The following is a 23564-nucleotide window of genomic DNA, read 5'->3' as shown; positions in this document are numbered from 1 at the left end:
CTCAATGAAAGACATGCTGTGTCTTTCATATCCGCAGAGTCTCACCTTCTCCCAACTGTATTCAGTTGCAGACCTGCTATGTCGATGCCTGATTCTAAATATTTTCACATTCTTTCACAAACAATGTGTTCCATTGATATTATTAAGAATTTTATGTGCATGACAATGATTATATTTCATAAAAAATACACTGCCAGTCAAACTATATCCAGTTGCGTATGAGCTAGGGTGGTAGTGAAGCGGTGAATACGCAAAACGGACCCGATCCCATTAAGGAGAAGCTCGATACGCGAATCGGCTCAAATATTGATTCTACAAAAAATTAAACACTGTACTTCTGTAGACGTGTAGTGTGCATTTAAGTTTATCCATAACATGAATCCCGGATCAGGACTGGGTCATTCTTCTCAAGAACTACAATACTCAATGTGCACACGTACACGTGTAGTGTTCACCCCAGTCTCTCCGACAAGTGTCCAAGCTGATCCTAATGTTTTGCACTCAATCAATTTAAAAAGAAACACCAAATCAATATTGTTTTTATTCAAAAGACATCTCGTATATATTACACAAGCAAAAGTTTAATATGAACACGATACTGGTGATGCCTCTGAACAGTGATGGTATATCCGCTTTACTCAGGTATCCGAGTTCCAAGTTTCCAACATCCAGGGAAGACGCGCTGTTACTGATTGCTAGTGGGGACTGAATTTGTCTGTTGACAGTCGATGGATCGGAGCTATTATGAAAGGTATCGTTGTTGGAAGCATGCAAATTTCCTTCGCCTACTATGATACAAATGCTAAATTCAGCTTAAACCTTATTCAAATTTATTTCTTATTTACAGTACATGTATATCTGACACATAATTTACATTCCACGTCCAATATATTTGTCCTTTTTATGAGAGTTACCTTGGCACTTGAGAAATGACACCAGCTTTTCCATTGCCTTTTGCATCATCTTATCGACAAATGACGTAGCTTCCGCGACACAGTTCTCCAGGACAGTATCGTGCATGCACGTGGACGATATGTTTATGATGCTAAAGACAAATATACACATATGCTATATAGTTCTAATAGGAAACACGGTTTTTCAATTATGGTCTAAAACTACATACAGCTTTAAAATGTTTGCAGAGAGCACTTAATCTGACCTGCGCCTTGGTATAGTATAAAGTGAAAACATATTTGTCATACATGTATTTATATGTACCGTGTAATGCATACCTGCACCAGGTGTTAATTTCTGTCTGTGACATCTGTCGATGGTTGTTTTTGTTTAAGAGTTCTTGAGCGCTGTTGGCATACACTTTATTGCAGTGGTTGGTTGAATTGCGAACAAAAGACTTTTCCCAGCATGCATTATTTTGCAACAAATCTAAAATCAATGTTAAAGACTAGCAGGCTATCGAAAGTGAATGTAAAGTATTAATTCATGTAAGTTTTTATTTTAAAAAACACCAACAAACCTGGCCAGGAGGTTATAAAACTTTTTTTGAGCACGTTTTCATACTCAAACTCCGTGCTCTAAATCGTAGTCATAAAAGTGAAGGTTATAAAACTTTTATAAAATCATTCTCATACCCAAATGGAGTACATGCTCAAGATTTTTAGAGTATGCTTCAAAGCTTGCTCAGAGTTTTACTCAAAACAAACATGGCTGAGTTTGAGTCTGAGTACGGTAAGTTTTGTAACATCCAGGCCTGGTAACATTTTATGATGCGAAAGGTCATTTTATTGTAAATAAAATCATTGTCCTACCTGTGTGGCCCTCCCCACACAGGAAGTCGGAGGTACTCTGGGTGGTTGCCAGGGTAGCGAGGTAGACGAGATTGAGACTACACCCTGTCAGTTTCCCTTCATAACACAATTTGTACTCGGGTCGGAATCTACAAGTGGCCATGTTGTAATGTGATATACATACTGTACATGTATCACAAAGACTAGGATTACAAGGTAAAACGAAAGTTCGTTGGCGAAGCCTTTATATCTTAATGAAGCATCTAAATAAATATTTCTTCATGCAAATTATTCTCTGCTTTGAGAATAGGACTACAAAGTAAAACGAAAGTTCGTTGGCGAAGCATTTAAATTTTGATGAAATATTAAATAAAAAAAAAAACCCAAATATTTCCTCATGCACACTATTCTCTATTTTATGTCGAATATCGCACCAAATTTATTTTTATGGTTTCATAACATGTGGTCTAACCTATGCAATATCTGAATGTACAAGGGACTGAGGCAATAAGCAATAGTTCTTATGAGAAAATATCTATATTGGGGTCGTAATTGCAATAAAGTATCTTATATAAAATATGTTTTGATTACCTAACTAGCGCCTGTTCCAACACTCGAGATTATTGCATATATTACTAACTAGCACAACACGCGCAGTGTCTCATTGTGATGCAGATAAAAGGTTTAGATCTGAGGGTACACTCAGATCAGCGTGTTCGGTGTAGCGTGCACTCTCTGTATACGCTCTCTGCTTATAACACATGGTGCCGGTATTTCTTTAGAAGTTTGGAATGGTAGATAGAAAACAACACCGCCGTTGAATATTAACACCCCAATTAAAACAAAACTTTTCACATACATTTAGCATGAATGGCAAGAAACATGTATAAATTTCCTGAAAATGAAAATGGCTATTGAAGTATTTTGCATCTGATCATGCTCGTACATACAAGCGAGATTTACCTGCAAAGCAGCGACACCTGTTTGGGCGAGGGCATGGCCGAGAGTTCCCCGTGGTATTCTTGACTGATATTTTGTCCAAGTTTCCAAGCGCATAGATTTAACCCTACTAAATCGCATGTTGTCAAAATCTCTCCTCCTGAAAAGAAAATCCGCTTGAACAACACGTGTGAAAATAGCCTGCATGTACATACGTATTTATTTTCAAAATATCTTAGATTTTTATTTCATGTAAGCGCGATAAAAAAAACCCACCTAAACAACAGAAAGCATTAAAACCAATAAAGCAGTGAATTTGAAAGAAACTTCCTTTACTTAATCCTGAGTGAGTCGAGTATCAAAGAAGAAGGGAAAGCACGATTTTCAGAATAAATGTCTACCTGTAAAATATATTTGTCAGTGATTACAGAAATTCTCACCTTTTTAAAAAGTATTTGGATAAAAATGAAATACGCTTACCTTCAGATGAGGCAATAAACAATACAATTAAATACAGAATCTCAGGTGTCATTGTTCAATGTATGCTCAGATGTACTACGTTCGTTATGCATCTAATGTATTTTGTACTATAAATTTGGACCAATCCGTTAAAGATATGTTTGTGGTCAACCGTGCCCGGGGAGTGAAAAGTCATGTTATACGACCGAAAGCATAGACCGCACGCACTGGACACATGCACGTGCAACAAGTCAGAACTCGGAAGACAGCCAAACAAGAGTTCTGGTTTGACATTCTCTTCCGTCATATGTTCATATCGGCATGTAAATCGAATTCTAATACATTTAGTCACTACTTTTTTCAATAATAATCACTGTATTTAAATAAAACCATAGACTTTACAACTTCACATGAAAACTGATACACAAATGAGTTGCACGGGGCTTAATGGGTACAGGAACATCCATAACAAATACCGATATTTCAAAAGTCTTTCAGCAAAAATGTCAATCTTGTTTAACTGCATTTTATAGAATGATAGCATATCTTATTGATACAGAGACAGCAAGCATTGTAAGCATAATAACTAAACATAAAATGAAATGTTACATCTTGTTAAAGGCACTTATTATCGAGCCAGAAGATATATTTCTCTATATATGTCCCAATTATGTGGCATCAACAAAAGAAAAGAATGGTAGAGAATATTGCAGACAGTAACACTATGTGCCCATTTTGGCCCCGCCCTAGAGACTGAACCCCTGTTCTGGGGATAATCAAATTTGGAACTTTGATAGAGGGTTGGTTGCTCTGCCTAACCGTGCATTCAGTTTTCCTTTCAGATGTGTAAAACTATTCTCGAAAAATAGTGAAAGTTTGGCAGTTTTTGCCATATATGGCCCATGAAATGCAAAAGTAATGAAATTTACAGATTTTTCTTACCCTAAAGAGTCTTTATACAAAATCATTTGAAAATAATTAATTGAGTAATTATCAAAATGGGGTTAAGAATCTAAAACTATGATGGATGGGGGCAGATTGCAATTGGTCACTTGAGTGACTCAAATGACCTAAAATATGAATGTTATATAAGGAATAAATGTCTTCATTGTTTGTAGGGGGCTATATATGGGGTTTCAATTTAGGAAAGGACATTGAGAAGGTTCACACACGGTTTTGTATATTGATATTGAAAGTTAAAACTCCATTTCAAATAATATGCCTTATACAGAAGTGGGTCGTGAACCTTTAATACACAGAAAATGACATATATTGAAGTATTAAGTCAAAATCTTAAATAACTCAGAATTGCATATTGAAAAATTACTATGATGAAATGTAGGTCTATCCATATCATAATTCATGGGTATCTAAGAAGAAGGATAAGTTATGCTCTCTTGGTTTCAACAATGTCTGGTATTCACAATGTGTTAACAACCACAAAAAGATTTGCTATACCAAAACAAAGGCTGCCAGATATATTTATCCAAGAAAGGAACTTACTTTTTTTTTTTTTTTTTTAAAAACTCTTCTAAATGGTTTGTTTTTTTTTTTTTTACAAATGCTTATCGGATACTTTCGATAAACAGTATTGTCTTAGAAAAAGCATGCAGGAAAACCTTATTCACTATCTTTTGAAATATACATTGTATGCTAATTCACATAAATTGGCTATAAATCAAGGTCGTTAAACAGAACGTGCTCAACATATTTGCAAATTATTCAGTATGTGATCGAAGATGAATATCACTTTATCTTGGAATGTCCATTGGTATAGTATATACATAAAAATATTATTGGACAAGGTAATTTACCTTTAAGCTTGTTCAGTTACTTAGCCTTAGAAACAGAAAACTTCACATTTTTGTATCTTTCTTCAAAGAGCTATACTGCCCATAGAAAAAAATGTATGCTCATAGCGCATATAATCAATTGTATATCATGATATAATGTAAAAAATATATTGAATGTTCAATATATATGTACATACGTTTATATTAGTATACTTATGGTATAATATGTGTTGGTACACCACTCTGACGTGTTTCATACCGATTGTTAGGCCGTTCTTGGCATACTGATATTGACTACAGATAACTCCGTTTACTTGATCAAGATATAGGGCTCACGGTGGGTGTGACCGGTCGACAGGGGATGCTTACTCCTCCTAGACACCAGATCCCACCTCTGGTATGTCCAGGGGTCCGTGTTTGCCCAACTATCTATTTTGTATTGCTTATAGGAGTTATGAGATTGATCACTGTTCGTTATCTTCACCTTTCACGAATGTTCTTATCTCTTCTACATGTACACGTATGTGATGCATTTTTATTAATACATGCCTGTGAAGCGTATGGTGTTGTGCTAATAAACCGAACTGGATATATAATTAAAGGAAGCGTGGGAAGAGCTACGGTTTAGGCCTGGAAATAGACCCCCTGCACCCTAAAGATGAATATACATATGGGAAACATCCCTGAAAACGAGTATATCTCGATTAACAAAAACAGGGAGCGAAAGCCTGAGATATATTATAGATACAATTTTTGACAGAATCTTCTTTTCTTTTGTGAACGATTACAAGTGTCATTAAAGATTGGCCCGGTAATATTGGTCTAGTGGATCATGGGTTGGGCAACGTCTGAATTCGATCAGCTGAAGTTCACCAATTCACAATATACACATGTTAAAAAATTATATTTTCAATGAAAGACGTCGACCACAAAAGTGGTTATATATTATAGTAAATGTATATAGGTAACGTTGTTCGGTTTTGGCCTTTCCTTTGATCATTATCCTGGGTCATATACTGTTGTTGTCACGGCCGACATGAATCAATTAGCTCTGTTGTCCTCGATCATTTATCACTGTTCTGGGTCACTGCTTCACAACCTTTGTTGTCCTGAATCACTTTCCTTTGATTTTCTGGTTCACAACCTTTGTTTTCCTGGTTCGAAACCTCCGTTCTCCTGGATAATTTCCTTTGATTTCCTGGTTCACAACCTTTGTTTTCCAGGATCATAACCTTTGTTTTTCTGGTTCAAAACTATTGTTGTCCTGAATGACTTTCCTTTCGATTTCCTCGTTCACAACCTTTGTTTTCGTGGTTCACAACCTTTGTTTTCGTGGTTCACAACCTTTGTTCTCCTGAATCATTTCCTTTGATTTCCTGGTTCACTACCTTTGTTTTTCTGGTTCACAACTATTGTTGTCCTGAATGACTTTCCTTTGATGTCCTAGTTCACAACCTTTGTTTTCCTGATTCACAACCTCTCGTCCTGAACCACTTTCCTTTGATTTCCTGGTTCACAACTTCTGTTTTCCAGGATCACAACCTTTGTTTTTCTGGTTCACAACTATTGTTGTCCTGAATGACTTTCCTTTGATGTCCTGGTTCACAACCTTTGTTTTCCTGGTTCACAACCTTTGTTTTCCTGATTCACAACCTCTCGTCCTGAACCACTTTCCTTTGATTTCCTGATTCACAACCTTTGATTTCCTGGTTCACAACCTTTGTTTTCCTGGTTCACAACCTCTGTTGTCCTGGATCACTTCCCCCCCCCCTTTTTTTTTTTTTTACATGTATCACCAGAGTTCACTCACTTGTCACCTGTTCATATCCTGTTGTCCTGGATTCTCCTGCGTCATTTGAATCGTCTCAAAAAGCAAAACTATCAACTTCTTTCAGTCCCGTGTGGATGAAGATGACATATTGTAATTTTTGTATTTATACACATCCAGTGAAATATTACAACTTCTACTTATGACAATGATATAATTTGATTTAGTTTTTATCGTAGCAGTGGATGTAATATATCATATTAGTTTTATATGCAAATCACGGAAGACTTTCAGAATTCTAGACTCGAGTAAAGGTATCACACCGGTAATTATTTTCACTATATATTACTATAGAGGGGACAAAATCATTAAAAATCAGTTTGCAGAACTGATGCCGAATAACGCGGTCAGAAATGTTCCATGTTACCTGTCTCGTCTGCCGATACCGGAAAAACAATACCCTACGCGGTATTTTCGAAAAAAAAATTACCCGCAAACAAGACTACCCTCAAATCCACGTGTTTTTCACATGTGTGTAAACAGCCGGAGTGCACCTCATGAAGTAGCCTCAGCTACCAACAGCAAATAGTTCCTTTGTATACACTTGGTTATTTTTACAAATTACACAAAATTTCCTAATCAGAGGTACAAAAATTAAGAGAAAAGAAGAGAAAATGAGAAAAATCGCGCAAGAAAAAAAATCCTTTAGATATATGGAACTACAATTGACTAAGTTCATTTTGATTTACGGGATAACAGAACTACAAAATTTTGGAACTCTTCAGAAAAAAAGTTACGAAAATTATGCGTCATTTGGGCAAGACTTGTGTACAAATTAATGATTGCCAAAGACGACTTATTTCTGATGCAAAAATATCTGACTGGTTTGAAAGTTATTTTTCATAATGTTGCAAGTGAATGCCTTAGTACCAAAAACATGAGTTATTGGATTAAATTTCTGATGTTTCGTAACGGAGATAAAATTAAAAAAAGTTAATAAAGTGAAAGGAAGTTAAATCATATAAATAATCATCTCCAGAAACGATATGCAGCAACATTTAGCCCCCCCCCCCCCCTTTTTTTTTGAGTTGGCGATTTTGGAGTTTGAGCTAAGATTTTTTTCTACAAATATAACGGCACCTTTTTTCTCCGTTTGCCCCCCCCCCCCCCCTCAACTTTCAAAATCGACGCTAAACTTTGCCTGAACTCACTATATCTAATACTAATTATGAATAACTAAGTGCTTGTCTACTGAAAGTTGCCCAAGTTAACGCACAAAACGTGATCTCATTGGGTATACTAAATGTAAAAAAAAAAAATGTTTGAAATAATGGTTCCGATATTCCGTATTAACCGGTGTTCTTCGTATATCTCAAAGATCTGCAGGATATTGCGGCACAAAATTCATTTGAAAGTGGAAATAAAAATCTGTGTATCCTTTGTTAGGGTTGTAATTGTCTGAAGTAGAGTTCATAGTAAACACCTTTTAATATTGGAGGAGAAACCTTTTATCTGAAAGGCACTCCCCATTTTAATTAGTAATTATAGATGGTGTATCTCCTATTTGTTCCGTTCTGGAATTTATGCTATTAAATTATTTTTTTCTGTGATGGAGTTGTTTATTATTTCACACATTAGTATCAAAATAAATTATGTTCAAATGTGTTCTGTGCGGTTCTGTGCACACAATTCATGTACAAAGTCACGTTTACTCACCCACAGATTCTTGATTGCATACAACGAGTGTAATGACTACACCAGAGGAAAGCACTCTAGTAATTGTTACAATTTACTTCGACAGTTGTGTGTTTAGAGTTGTTTCGTGCCATATTGAGCTCCTCTACAGCTGTGGAGCGGCTCTGGACGGATTCCAGCTTTCGTCCGCGCCATCATTCCATCATCATTTACTGCACCAGACGACAGTGTTACCATGAGGGAAATAGTCCACGTTCAGGCTGGCCAATGTGGCAATCAGATAGGATCTAAGGTTAGATTTTATTTTGATAGGAACAAAAAGTACGTACAGTGTGTATTCGCCAAGGTTAGAATATTAGAATCTATGTCAAGTACGACTCCGCTGCACATAATTATGTCGGCGTTGTAATGGATCATCATCACGTGCTGTAGATATGCGAGGAACACGGCAAAAAAACAAAACAACAACGACAAAATTGACACCGAAAACTAATGCGTGTAGTTAAAACAAAACTGTAATGCTCTGTTTTTCTTTCCCGTGTGTGTGTGTGTGTGGTGTGTAATACTTTCGATGCTGCGAGGAATCCTCAACAGTTGTATATTATTTGCCCCGTCTGTACCCCGTGAATTCAGTCACTGAAAATATGCACACGAATTCCTTACACTTAGTGATAAAGGAAGCCATCCAAACTGTGCGATTTGTCACAATGTCGGTATAAATTACGGACTCGTTGCTGGACAGTATTATATTACACAAATAAATGAAACTCTAAACCGACGGATAAACCTAACGAATTAATAGTACCCTCACGTACTCATTGGACATGTATACTATACTATACTATACTATACTATATTTATTTCCAATCAAGGGCCCTCAAGGGGCAGCATGAAAACACATACAAATAATGTACATATACATATACATGTATATTAACAGTATCTACAATTAATCAAATCCGGGTTAAAAATAGGTCCTCTGTACCCCTTGCTTGACGTAAGAGGCGACTAAATGGGGCGAAATGCTCGTATTTGGTTCAGATTAAAATACTATTGGCAGAGTTATGCTAATTGCGCTTAGAAAATGCTTATATATTGGTTCGGTCGGATAAGTTTTGGCAGAGTTGGACTATGGAAATTTTAAACAATTCATATTTGTCATGGACATTTGGAATTTAGATACTAGTATATCCTTTGGGATGCAGAAATTCTTGTTAAAGTAATCCACCTGTCCTAAGAGCAGACGGTACTAGTCACACCGCAGGCAAGTATGTCGCTTGGGTTCGGATTTCCTTTCTCTTTAAAAAAGTAAATTCGAACCAAAGCGATTGTCTGTGAGTCACTGCATGTATCCAAGCTATAACAGGCAAATCGTGTACCGTTAGTTACTACGTAAAGATTGCCTCGGAGAAAGTTTTCTCATAGGACGCAACAGGGAGGTTTCTCTCTTTTGTTCTTTTTTTCTGTATTTCACATTTCATTCGAAAAGATTCAATGCTTGATATATTTCAACTTATTATCGTGGACCTTGTAGGAGATCAAAGATACTCTCCTCGGCTGATCGTTAAGGTAGATCCTAAAGCGTATCACTGGTTGTTACAACCCAAATTCCATGTACATGCACATGTAATTTGTACAGTTTTCCAAATAACTCTTACATCAATGTCCACGTACATGAATGGGGGAATAAACAGTTTTAGTATTACTACGGTTTTGAATAAAATCGATGAATTACGGCGCAACCAAATAATATAGGTTTGTCATCAAGGTTGTGCCACGATCTTTCAGACTTTGCTCTCGACAAAGTTTTATTACAAGCGAGAGTTACGCAACTTGCCTCAATAAGAGTTGTCGATCGTACCAGGAGGATGCTGTATGTGACGTTTCTCATATATATATTTTTTCCGAGACGTTTCATGTGCAATTCACTGGATGTTGCTAAAACGTGGAACGGAAAACTGAACAGATTTTTTAAAGAATTAAAATGATTAATGTAGCTAAGATAACACCGAAAAATCGGAAGAAAATATTTTGTTATGATTAAAATCAAAATTTTGGAATTTGTTTACAAGCGGGAAAACAATTTTATCTGAAAATTCTGCATCATAAATTGATTAAGCGAAGTTAAACGTTTGTATAGGAATTTACAAAGCGTTTTACAAGAATTTTTAAAATGTCGGCATTGACAATCTATGTGTTAGCAAGCAGCTGGGTACAGAATGGAAAGAACACACCTACTTTATATACCACCACCCCTCCTCTGGGGGCAAAACGTCATTAACGCACATTCATGATCTTATTAAGTCAGCAAGTTAAACATCTTGTGTTTGATATATTATTGTTTTAAGTAATAGGCTTAGTGACCGCAGCACTCCAATCCTACATAAGGAGGACTTCTAGCAGTTTATATCTTTATACATGTATTTAGATTGATTGAGATTGAGATGACCATTAAAGCATAAATTGTCCTTTAGCTATTTCATATCTGTTAATTTCTCATACTATGGATCGTAAACTTCACCGGTTCTGTTTCAATCTTTCTTTCCCGCTGTATCTCTTCGGGTTCAACACTAATCCGCAGGATATCGGGAAATGTACGAACTTTCACATAAATTCATCTCAAATGAGACAAACCTCTTATATACACACCAGCCTCGTCTCACATTAAAATTTTATATGATACATAAATATATACATACATATATTATATGTAGAACTAAATTATGAATAATAGCAAGTTTGATTTAAGAAGGCTATGTTTGTTGAAAATTGTTGAAAAATCATTTCATCTTTTACAATGTTGGGGTTTTTTTTGGGGGGGGGGGGGCTTGGCTTTTATTCATTGGATATGATAAGGTTTTTTACCATGCCAACTCCTATCGTGACGGAACCTTCGATTTCATAACCGAAAAAAAAACCCGGGACTTTCACTAACTGCCGAGCGCTTGGCGAGGGAACAGCCATTACCTAACTTTTGACACGGCGCTGGGGTCGATAATCAAACCCAGGTCTCCCGGTTTTGAAGCAAGATGCGTGTACATGACGTCAGAAGGTATGAATGAAGGTAAAACAGGTTAGTAGAAAAGCCACAGAATATTAAAGAGCTGTCTACGGTTTAATTAAAGTTCAGTGTAAAAAGAACAAAAATACAATACCATGACTGAATTATAAATGAAACCACACAAATGCATTTTCAAATATAGATTCTTGACTTAAGGTGGACTGATACACCAAAAGTTTGAATGACTCGTAAAGAATAATAAAATATGTCTTTTGCAAATAAGAGAGTTTAGAGTCCAACATTTGGTGTGATTTGATGCATGATATGAATATCTGATAAAATATGCCTAGCTATATATAGTAGACCCAGATAGACGTTCTGATTTTTAAAATAAGAAATATATGTGAAATTTCTCGGTCTTTTAGATATGTTGTTATTAGACATAAATTTAATTATTGATATCATGCATCAAATCGCAGGGAAATGTGGACCGAAAAATCTCTTATTTACAAACAAAACACCCTCTTTTGAAATTACTCCGAAAGAAAACAAAAAACAAAACAAAAACCAACCCACACACACAAAATCGTACAAAATAAGAGCTTTTATTGCTCTTTTTATGGTGAAATGATACTTCATTCATGCTTTAACGAGCCATTAGATAAATTTTTGATTTAGCGATCAACCTCAATATTATAAGAAACGCTCAGACCCGTAACCAAGGGGAGGATGTACGGGGAGTGAGGTCACACCCCTCTTAGAAGCGTTAAGTATTATATAATTATGAAATGCAATTCCCTTATACTGAAAAACAATAGTCATTATCTGTATGGTATTTGGAAGATGCTTATACGCAAGCTAAAAAAAAAAAATGATATATCCGGTATAGGCCAAAACTTTGTAACTTTCAGACATAGAAATTAATATTTCGTACAAGGTCGTCTTTGGATAATCTGTAGGATTGTGAAATATTTAGCTTAAACATTTGTACGAGTTTCAGCACACAAAAAATCTCACTAAAAATAAATCTGATTTTCAACCTGGGTTGTCAAGAGGTACAGGTGATCTTCACGGTGGCGAATCACGTGACTTTGACATGATCACTTACACAGCAAAAAGGCGACACACGTCAACACAAGCAACATTTGAAGAATTTTCTCAGGAACAAATCTGAACTAAAATGGTAGTTCTACGTGCAATAGAAGCAGAGAACATTGACACAGTTTTTTGGCGGTCGGTAATTTTTTGACTGAAAACAAAAAACCCTGTGTCAGTGGTCTCTGCTTCTATCACACACAGATGTACCATTTTAGTATAGAATTGTTCCTGAGAAAATCCTTCAAATGTTGATATAAGTTATGTGACAATTCGGCATTGATAAAGGTATCACTTACTCGTTTGAATTTTCCTTTGTGCTGACCTTTCCGTGCAATTGATCATGTCTAAGTCACGTGATTCGCCACCCTAAATATCATTATCTCAAACATGTATATTTATTATAATGTAACGATGTGGTTTATCTCATACATGTCCAGTTTATAATAATTAAATATACTCCAGTATATATATATTTTTTAGAGAAAGATCTATGTCACAAATAAGTGTACAAATGCATACACGTATATACATTAAAGCAAGAGGGAGATAGAAAAAAAGAGGAGTGGAGAGAGAGAAAGACTGGTGGAGATAGACAGAGAGGGGTGGTGAAAGAGAAAGACTGGTGGAGATAGACAGAGAGGGGTGGTGAAAGAGAGAGAAAGATATATATATATATATATTAATTTCTATGATTATAAGATCGTTATCGACTTTATTGTTGTATATGAACGTATGAAGGTTTATCACAGAATTATGACTGCGACATTCCTTTGATCTTTGTATTAACCTGGTTATAATAGTCAGTCATCTCATACAATGTCCAGTCGTCAGTCTCTTCACCTGGATTTGATGACGTCACGATATGAGTAATATATTCATAGAATTAAAGAGGATGTATACTTTTCACTTCTGTAATTCATGAACAGTATCTTTACGTAATTCATTCGTATGTCGATTCAATATATCCCAGTGAACTCGAAATAAAAGACACCACAGAGTCGTCCACTTCTGCTTCATACTTAAATATTTTATTGAAATAGATGTTAACGACAAACTGACAACTCAACTGTATGACAAACGGGGTGATTTAAGCTTCTTCATCGTCAACTTCCCATATTTATGTAGCAATATTCCATTATCACCTGCATATGGTATTTATAATTATATCTCCCAATTGATTCGATACGCAAGAGCTTATTCTGCTTATGATCAGTTTTTAAATCGAAGCAAGCTACCGACAAACAAGTTGATGGTGCAGGGGTTCCAACAGTCTCGTTTAAAGTCAGCGTTTCTATGGTCGTTATAACGATCTAGTTCATCAATACAACCTATCATTGGGTCAAATACTGCCTGACGTGTTTCACACCGATTGTTAGGCCGTTCTTGCCACACTGATTTTGACTACGGATAACTCCGTTTACCTGATCAAGATATAGGGCTCACGGAGGGTGTGATCGGTCGAAAGGGAATGCTTACTCCTCCTAGGCACTTGATCCCACCTCTGGTGTGTCCAGGGGTCCGTGTTTGCCCAACTATCTATTTTGTATTGCTTATAGGAGCTATGAGATTGATCACTGTTCGTTATCTTCACCTTTCATAGATTTGTAACTACGGACCAGCTCAACGTAAATGAACGCCGTAACTAATCCAGTACAAAAGAAGACAATGTTTTTACCATTTGTAGCTATTTATGAAATGAAAATCCGAGTAATTTTATAAGTGGTTTGTTTTCTCTAGTTCTGGGAGGTTATTTCGGACGAGCACGGCCTGGATCCAACAGGGAATTATCATGGAGATTCAGATCTGCAGCTGGAGAGAATCAACGTTTATTTTAATGAAGCCAGTGGTAAGATTTTCTTAATGCATCCATGGATTGAATTTATGTTATTATCGTTATTATTATTATTACATGCATTGTAATCTTTCCTTATGAAAATCAAGGGATATCGTGACATAAACCTGAAAGCTGAGTGGAAATTATTCATCCAATCAAAGGGCGCATTGTGCATTATGCGAACTACTTTACCTTTCTACAGTGCATGTGGAAGAAAGATTAAAATAGAATAAAAACAATTCTCTCATTGTCGGAGTCGTTGAATAATCCAATCGATAGCCCGAAACCTTCACCTTCGTATTTGGTTTAAAAGGAGATTGTGGAAATAATTACATATTTAAAGAGTTATTTATAAGTAGAAATATAAAAGATTATAATGAACAGATGCAACTGTAAGGGAAGACGTATTTTACTTGTAACTAAGGATTTGTTTATGAAAAATCCGTTTATGGTCAAAGTAAGAGAAGAAATATAGGATTGGTGATCTTTTGTATTGGTGTTCAGTCATTCACCTCAGTCCGTGGGTTTCTAATATTTTCACGAAAGATATGAATACCGTGTCACAAAATTATAGAGGGCTGACAAATGTACATTTTGACACTCTTCTAAAAAAAAATGTTGCGTTATTCAGAAAACACTGCTCTCTAGTATATGATTTCATATATGAGAAAGCAATAGATGACATTTTAAATGACTTTTGTATAAGATTATAGTGTAATTTCCACAATTAGCATGTAACTGCAAATGTACCTTCAACGGGACTGACGTTATTTTGCATTGGTAATTTACGCCGACGCTAAAACCTGCATGTATTCAATTGTTTTTCATGTACAAAATGAGAAAATGGGCACGACAAGTTAGTGTATATATATATATATATATCTACATAATGTGTCTGTCTCTTTTTATATCACTAGGTTACTGACCTAAAATGTTTTACTTGAGTTTTCAGTGGTTTAGGTAGGTTATATTTTAATCCTATGTAGATAGTCCTCATCGCGGCAATGAGACAAATTCAAAGCTAACTATTTTTAGTTTCACGAATTGCAAGCAAATTCACCGACGAAACAAGGGCGTCTGACAGTTCTATTCCATCAATAACGAAATATATCTTTTTCATATTAAATTTACAATTTCATTGCACGTGCTTTTATGTTATTAGGGAGCATTATTAGTTAATATTAGGTTACGACATGGGAAACTTCTCCAGGTTTTCCTTAAGATTACAAATTATTGAATTAAGAAGCAGTACATAACTTAGAATCACCTAATTAAAGACTGAACAGAATATCCTACTCCTAAGCGACTTTTTGCTTCCTGGACAAGAGAGAGAGAGAGAGAGAGAGAGAGAGAGAGAGAGAGTATTTGTGCATTCAGTGACCTCACTTGGACAGTGCATTGAACATAATGGTACGTCTTTTCGGCTGATGATGCCAATCGGAACATCTATCGGCCTCTTCCGTCAAGTCCACAAAAATCTTCAGATGTAGACTCCAGGAAATTGAGAATCGCCTCCGACGTATTTACGAAATACAAACACCCCCAAAATCTATATGCTGTCATTTTTGTTTGTCTTTTCGGTACTAGATATCTGAAAGTGGTCTGTTTTATACAAGTGCATACAGATTTAGTGGATTAGATAGCTTTATCCCAGAAATACTAGTAACTGCTTCAATTGTACATGTGGTATACTGCGTGATGTTAGACAACCTTATTGAACAGTCAAACATAAAACAGTAACATTCATGATTGTTATATGTGAACATACATATTATTATTATTACGTGTAAGCAAAAGCGTGCACGGGATTAGCGTCTATCATCAGACGCTGTATCTTGTATTTTTCGCTTCTCAAACAAAGTTTTTAAACTGCACCGAAGTCCATTGCTTAGCTGCGGACTCAACAGCCAGGGGGGGGGGGGGGGGTAGTTAAAGACGTCGATAAATTGTCTTCAATTGTGTGTTTTTTAAAGGCAGTATACATCATAAATTTTGTGCTTTCATTGATATGAATAACACATTTATTGTAAGACATGGGAGACAAAATGACTTGATTTTGGCAGACACACAAATAAGTTGATAAGAGCTGTAAGAAAATATGCGGTTAATCCCCAAAGCTGTCTATTTATTATATCAAAAGAAATACTACTAAAAATTATCTTTATATGAATATTCTAAATGTTATAGATAAAAAATAACAGTGATCAATCTATTTAATCCCATAAAGAATACAAAATTAAGAGTAAGGCAAACACGGACCCCTGGACACATTATAGGTAGGATCAGGTGCCCAGGATGAATAATCATCCCCTGTTGACGGGTCACACCCACCATGACCTTTCAATCTTGATCGGGTAAACGGAGTAATTCGTAGTCGAAATCAGTATGGAGAGAACGGCCTAGCAACAGGTATAAAGCATGTCATGCATCATTCGAGCTAACGACAGACTATATTTGCAAATAAGATCATAATAACGACCATAGAATTTACAAAATCCTTACTTCTAACGAGACTGTTGAAAACTGTGTAAGATCAACAAGATCACTAGCTTGTGTCGATATAAAATTGATCATACGTAGAACATGCTCTAACGAATCGATCAGTTGAGAGAAATAAACATCATATACAGGTGATAATGGAATATTGCTACATAAATATGGGAAGTTGACTATACTTACACAATTCAAATGCGGTATACAAGCAATTAGAATATAAGTCAGAATTATCAGCTGAGAGATTTCGAATTGTGTGTTCTTTTGATAATAATTATACAAGGTGAGAATCACTTCCTGCAAAATTATACACCATCCTCAAATCTTAGAACAGATTATTTTTACTAGCATTGGCTATCATCATTTTTGTCTAATTTAGATTTCTTTTTATTAACGAATTTTCGAAGACAAACTACAGCTAAATTCATCGTCAGCTTTCATGTACAGACAGTCTCCATTATATGAGAAACGCTTTGACGTTCATTTTTCCCAAATATGAATTTTAAAATTTTGTTAAATTAATGCCCTTTGAATTTTGCATTAATATGTCATAGCAGATCCACATTGTGTACTAGGGGGTATTTAAGGTATGTAATTTAAAGTTTCAATGTCATATGGATTATATGAAGATGTCATGATATGGAAATCACTGGGTTCTTCTGTCTACATATCTCTTTACAATTATTTTGGTATGTGACGTTTTGAAATATGAAAACATCGCAAACTCAACAGATCTTCGAGAATTCTACTGCTGCCTCTCAGAGAGCTGGCATATAAAAACAATGCTGTGGAATTCAGATGTATTTATCAAGTTGGTTGGCATTTGTAACACTGGACGGGTCTGACAGCCGTGTAAAGCATTATTTGCATAGAATATATTATAGCAATTATTTTTAACAAATAGCAGCAAGCACATAACTATTTTATGGAAATGACAAATTTGTTAACCAGTTTCACAATTTGTCTACTTTAAAACCCATCTATACTCAACCATTATATGCAATGCCTAGAACGAATGGTGGCTGAGGTGTGATCTGAATACAATCTTGATCTGCTTGTAGACCCTTGAAATTGTCACGTCCTGTTCATTTTGTATGAACTCTTTGTTTCTCGCCTACACAGTTGCATAACCTCGGTGATATGTTTCCAATATGATGTAAAATATACGATACGTGGTGTGAAAACCAAGTATCAGAACAGGTCCTACAGGTCGACAGCGTTCTCAGCCTGCATCCATCCTATACCAATGGCTGTGTGCTTAACTGTGAGGTATTCCTGGAAGTCCTTCTCCTACTCCTGCATAATTGCTATGAACATACATGCATCACGTGCACATGTAATTTGCGTTCCTTACACAGAGAATGCCAGACTTAGTTTCGTTGTGGAAAATAACTAAAAATAAATAAATACTAGTGGGTACTGATGTAATTTTCATCAGGTGTTTATTAGCTTTGTTCTATTCAGTATTATTTTTTTTTTTTTTTATACAAATGTGACATGTCACGATCAACTTAAAATATATTGTGCTGTATCTACATTTGCCATGGTAAACGTAAAATTATCAATCAAAGTTAATAAATTCAAATTTTGTACTATTTTGAATAAATGTTGTAATCTATCAGTGGTGCAGTAATTGTCAGAAACGACAGTTCGAACTGAATTATAATAGTATGATTGACATTTATAGTCGTGAAATAACACAGCTTTGTGGAAACTTATGTAATTCGGCGTCTTAGAACTCATTACATTTGCACGCACTAAGTTATTTGATGTATTTCTCTTTAACCAGGGAGTAAGTATGTACCCCGAGCAGTGCTCCTGGACTTGGAACCTGCCACCATGGATGCAGTCAGATCTGGACCATATGGCGAACTTTTCCGTCCGGACAATTTTGTTTTTGGACATTCCGGCGCCGGGAACAACTGGGCGAAAGGACACTACACCGAGGGAGCGGAATTAGTGGACACTGTCTTGGACGTTTTAAGGAGAGAAGCAGAAGCCTGCGATTGTCTTCAAGGCTTTCAGATGGCTCATAGCCTAGGGGGTGGGACGGGGTCTGGTATGGGAACTCTCCTCATTAGCAAAATGAAAGAGGAATATCCTGATAGAATCATGGCCACCTTTTCCGTTTTACCTTCACCAAAGGTACATATAGCTAATGCTCTCTACATTACATACAACATATGATAATTGCCCATTGTTGTGTGAACGTATTGTGATTTTCTACACATTTTTCAGAATTTAACATTTTGCCCATATCTTCATTTAAATATGTTCTTAAATGTTCTTTGGAATTTACTTACAAAAACTTATTTTATTTAGGTTTCAGACGCGGTGGTGGAACCGTATAACGCCACGTTGTCTGTACACCAACTGGTCGAAAACACGGACGAAACATTCTGCATTGATAACGAGGCGCTTTATGATATATGTTTCCGGACCCTAAAATTGGCCACGCCCACATACGGAGATCTTAATCACCTTATTTCAGCAACTATGTCTGGCGTAACAACATGTGTCCGGTTTCCTGGACAGCTTAATGCGGACTTACGAAAACTTGCCGTAAATATGGTGCCATTTCCTAGACTACATTTCTTTATAACGGGGTTTACCCCTTTAACATCCAGAGGGTGTCAACAATATCGGACAATTTCTGTTCCTGAGCTCACACAACAAATGTTCGATTCCAAAAACATGATGGCCGCCTGCGATCCACGACACGGACGATATCTTACAGTGGCTGCCATGTTTAGAGGTCGAATGTCGATGAAAGAAGTTGATGAACAGATGTTAAACGTCCAAAACAAAAACAGTTCATATTTTGTTGAATGGATTCCAAATAATGTAAAAATTGCGGTCTGTGACATTCCACCTCGAGGATTGAAAATGTCTGCAACTTTTGTTGGAAATTCAACTTCAATTCAGGAAATTTTTAAGAGAATTTCGGAGCAGTTTACAGCCATGTTTAGACGTAAAGCTTTCTTGCATTGGTACACCGGGGAAGGTATGGACGAGATGGAATTTATGGAGGCAGAATCCAACATGAATGACCTTGTTTCTGAGTACCAACAGTACCAGGATGCAACTGTGGAGGATGAAGTAGATGATTTTAATGAAGAGCTAGAAGAAGAGGAAGAATATTAATGTATAAAGTATATTTTGTTTGATTACAGATATAAATTTAGAGTTTGAAACCAGTCTGTTGATATATTTTTTAATTATTGCATGTGTACTTGTATAGCCCAGCGAACAATTTTCAGTCCAATCGATACAACACCAATGGTCATCTGAAGTGAGGACTCGTTTTTGTGCCATGTGACACAGGACCTCAATTTTCATCGGAGTCTTGTCCGAAAGACCCATAATTTTATCTCCTAACTTCAAGCTCCTGATTGGACTAGGCTGAGATTTGAAACTATCTCTCTCTCTCTCAATCAATCTAATCTAATCTAATCTTATATATCTATCTATCTATCTACAACGGTCACTTCATATCGGACCGAAAGTATAATCTAACCGATGAACGCAGGAAAGGAGTGTTAAAAATCGAAGCATTTTGCAAATTCTATGGTCGTTATAATCATCTTTGCCGATACAATCTATCATTGGCTTAAATCACAGGGGCTAAGCCCGTTTGGGCCCGAACTCTGTGATACCATAAATATTTAAGGTATCCCAGAGTTCGGGCCCAAACGGGCTTAGCCCCTGTTGATTAAACGCTGTTTGATATGTTTCATACCGTATTGTTAGGCCGTTCTTGGCACACTGAATTTGAATACGAATTACTTCGTTTACCTAATCAAGACAGGATTCGCTGCGGGTGTGTCCGGTAGACAGGGGATGCTTACTCTTCCTAAGCACCTGATCCCACCTCTGGTGTGTCTAGATGTTTGGCCAACTCTCTATTTTGTATTGTTTATGGGAGTTATGAGATTGATCACTGTTCGTTATCTTCACCTTTTGATTAATGAGGTAAGTGAAGAAGCAGAATAGCCATAATCGATAGTGGGAAAGTACATGTAATAGTAATCCTGGTATTGTTTCCTGTAATGCAGCGTAGTCCATTGGAACAGGCTTGTCCTTGTGCTTTCTGTGACAAAAATCGGGAATACATTTATACTAATTATAATATGGGGTTATTGCATCAAAAAATTTACTATGACGTTGAAAATTTGCATGATGAAACAGGCCTTTTTTGAGCACATTTTCATACTCAAACTCTGCGTTCTAAATCACATTCATATTCAAAAGTGAAGGTTATAAAACTTTTATCTTTCTCGTGCTCAAATGAAGTACATGCTCAAGATTTTTCGAGTATGCTTTGGAGTTGCTCAGAGTTGTTCTGAAAATAAATATGGCCTAGTATGAGTACGGTAAAAGTAAGGTCTGAAGATTGCTCTCTCTCTCTCTCTCTCTCTCTCTCTCTCTCTCTCTCTCTCTCTCTTATACAATTGTATATAATTGTTATTGATGGGTAGTGTCTGGCTTCTAATGAATAGGACAAAAAAACACAATGTCTTTCCTATAAGTATACAATATAACGCGAAATAAAGGCGTAATAACACGGGTTTACAAGGCGTATCAATAAAGTCACAATATAATGCGGAATATAACAAAGGCGGAATAACAGGCGCAGTAACGCGAAATAACAAAGGCGCAACAACGCAGGATAACAAAGGCGCAATAACGCGGGATAACAAAGGCGCAATAACGCGGGATAACAAAGGTGCAATAGCGCGGGATAACAAAGGCGTAATAACGCGGGATAACAAAGGCGTAATAATGCGGGATAACAAAGGCGCAATAACGCGGGATTACATAAGTGCAATAACGTGGGATAACAAAAGCACAATAACGCGGGATAACAAAAGCGTAATAGCGCGGGATAACAAAGGTGTAATAACGCGGGATAACAAAGGCACAATAACGTGAAATAACAAAGGCGTAATAACGCGGAATAACAAAGGCGCAATAACGTGAAATAACAACGACACAATAACATGAAATAACAAATGCACAATAACGCGGGATAACAAAGGCGCAGTAACGCGGGATAACAAAGGCGCAATAACGCAGGATAACAATAGTCTCGTTTAACCAAACACTCGGCTGTCTTCGTAGATCTCCGACAAGCAGAGAGTCTGGTAAAGACACGCGATAATAACTGTTACCGCTAGGGAGCGCTAATTTAATTTCCGTTGGATTCTCTCCGACATAAACAGCCAATTCCGAAATGTGATGCTAATTAGTTGATCCTTCATTAATGATACTAATGGGAAAATCACTACTACATGTACAATAAAAAAAATTACGCTCTTTGTCAGCTGGAAATTGTACTTTCACTTTTGCCTCCTAAAGTAGTTTTAATAAAACGGTTTTACCATTTTCCGTTGGTAGAACAGCAAATAAATATTTCCTTATACAAAAGTTTTTATAAATACTCTAGTTGTAAATCTTTAAGCTTAAACGGCAAATTCAATCTATTACAAATTTCTTCGGTAGTCGTTATTTTGAAGGTGTGTTGAATCAACCAATCAAATTAAATACCGAAATTTTGGTAAGCCTCGTTCTGACGTTGCAATAACGCGGGATGACAAAGGCGCAATAATGCGGATTCTACTTTGATTTCTGTCAGAATTCCCAAATGTTAGAATAGACATACTATATCTATCAAAATTCATACGTACTTGTTTACAACTACATCGCCTTCGTAGGGATTGATTTATTGTAGCTCTTTCGAAAAATTTTCACTCATATGAAGACGTCACCAAGACCGTTGAAGGGATTCAAATTTAGGCCTTTGCTCGGCGCTTACGGCTATTAAGCAGTAAGAGTTCTTTAGCTTGTCACACCTACTGTGACATGAGACATCCGTTTTTAAGGTCATCTCCGAGGACCCATGACATTCACACCTGATGCCGAGCGTTTGGCGATGGAACTGCCACTACATGTGTTTATGACCTAGGTCTGTCGCGGCCGGGAATCGGACGCCGACCTTCCGCATGCGGGGCGAACGCTCTACCTCTAGACCTGGCTATAACAATTGGTAAGGACATCGAAATAAAAAAAATATTGGAAATATAAATATTATGAGATGAATTGTTGTTCTTTATTTTTCTTTTGTTTTTACCACAATTACAGCAAAATAAACTCTAACAATAATATTGTGTGAAAAAATCTGGAGATGCCGGGGATCGAACCCGGGGCCTCTCACATGCAAAGCGAGCGCTCTACCACTGAGCTACATCCCCATATACGTATAACCTTCACCGCCTTTGTTACAGAGAAGATGGCGCCCACACCGTGTCCTTTTAACATGTTACTGTTCACAACAACTAAAATCAGTGTGCAATGTGTACTATCGAACTGTACTTTATTAAAGAAAAATTGATCTTTAACATTAATTTGATACTTGATATATAGAAATGAATCTAATTAATTTGTCGACAAATTGATTAAGTGAAATAAAAGTAGAATCAAGCTAAGGTTTTAATTAATCAGTGCTTATATTGATATCTTTGTTTAAAGAATACAGATGCTTTAATTAACGTCAAGATATGTAATTATCATCAATTTTAGATAACAAAAATTACTAAATGATAAATGGAAAGCCAGGGGTGGAGACGATGGCAACTCATTATTTACGAAAGACACGCAGTTGATCTAAAGTTTAATTTTGAATCTGTCTCAACTAAAACAAGAGTTGTCCACAATTTTGTATGTTTAATTATAACTGCAA

The 23564-nt window shown here is 36.3% G+C and overlaps 2 protein-coding genes and 1 non-coding gene across 4 annotated transcripts; 1 reads left to right on the top strand and 2 right to left on the bottom strand.

Moving 5' to 3' along the window:
• Nucleotides 1-526: 526 nt before the first annotated feature.
• Nucleotides 527-2843, bottom strand: LOC125671197 (uncharacterized). Of its 2 annotated transcripts, none has more exons than XM_048906723.2 (5): nucleotides 2709-2843; nucleotides 1767-1894; nucleotides 1233-1383; nucleotides 915-1045; nucleotides 527-788 (listed from the first exon to the last, which is right to left on the bottom strand). In XM_048906723.2, exons 1-5 carry the CDS (start codon nucleotides 2741-2743, stop codon nucleotides 541-543), a joined length of 693 nt encoding a protein of 230 aa, XP_048762680.2. In that variant the 5' UTR covers nucleotides 2744-2843; the 3' UTR covers nucleotides 527-540. The 2 variants fall into 2 exon arrangements, with proteins under 2 accessions (XP_048762680.2, XP_056018599.1); XM_056162624.1 differs by having other exon boundaries at nucleotides 527-739.
• Nucleotides 2844-8361: 5518 nt separating this feature from the next.
• LOC125669778 (tubulin beta chain-like) lies at nucleotides 8362-20019 on the top strand. Its single transcript, XM_048904537.2, has 4 exons — nucleotides 8362-8691; nucleotides 14236-14344; nucleotides 18615-18970; nucleotides 19148-20019. Exons 1-4 carry the CDS (start codon nucleotides 8635-8637, stop codon nucleotides 19967-19969), a joined length of 1344 nt encoding a protein of 447 aa, XP_048760494.1. The 5' UTR covers nucleotides 8362-8634; the 3' UTR covers nucleotides 19970-20019.
• A 2985-nt stretch (nucleotides 20020-23004) lies between these two features.
• Nucleotides 23005-23076, bottom strand: Trnaa-ugc (transfer RNA alanine (anticodon UGC)). The gene has a single exon. It is a non-coding gene; the product is annotated as a tRNA-Ala (tRNA).
• Nucleotides 23077-23564: the final 488 nt, after the last annotated feature.

The sequence above is a fragment of the Ostrea edulis genome, chromosome 4 (genome assembly GCF_947568905.1).
Source record: "Ostrea edulis chromosome 4, xbOstEdul1.1, whole genome shotgun sequence".
Taxonomy (NCBI): domain Eukaryota; kingdom Metazoa; phylum Mollusca; class Bivalvia; order Ostreida; family Ostreidae; genus Ostrea; species Ostrea edulis.
This window is presented reverse-complemented; position numbering and strand designations above follow the sequence as displayed.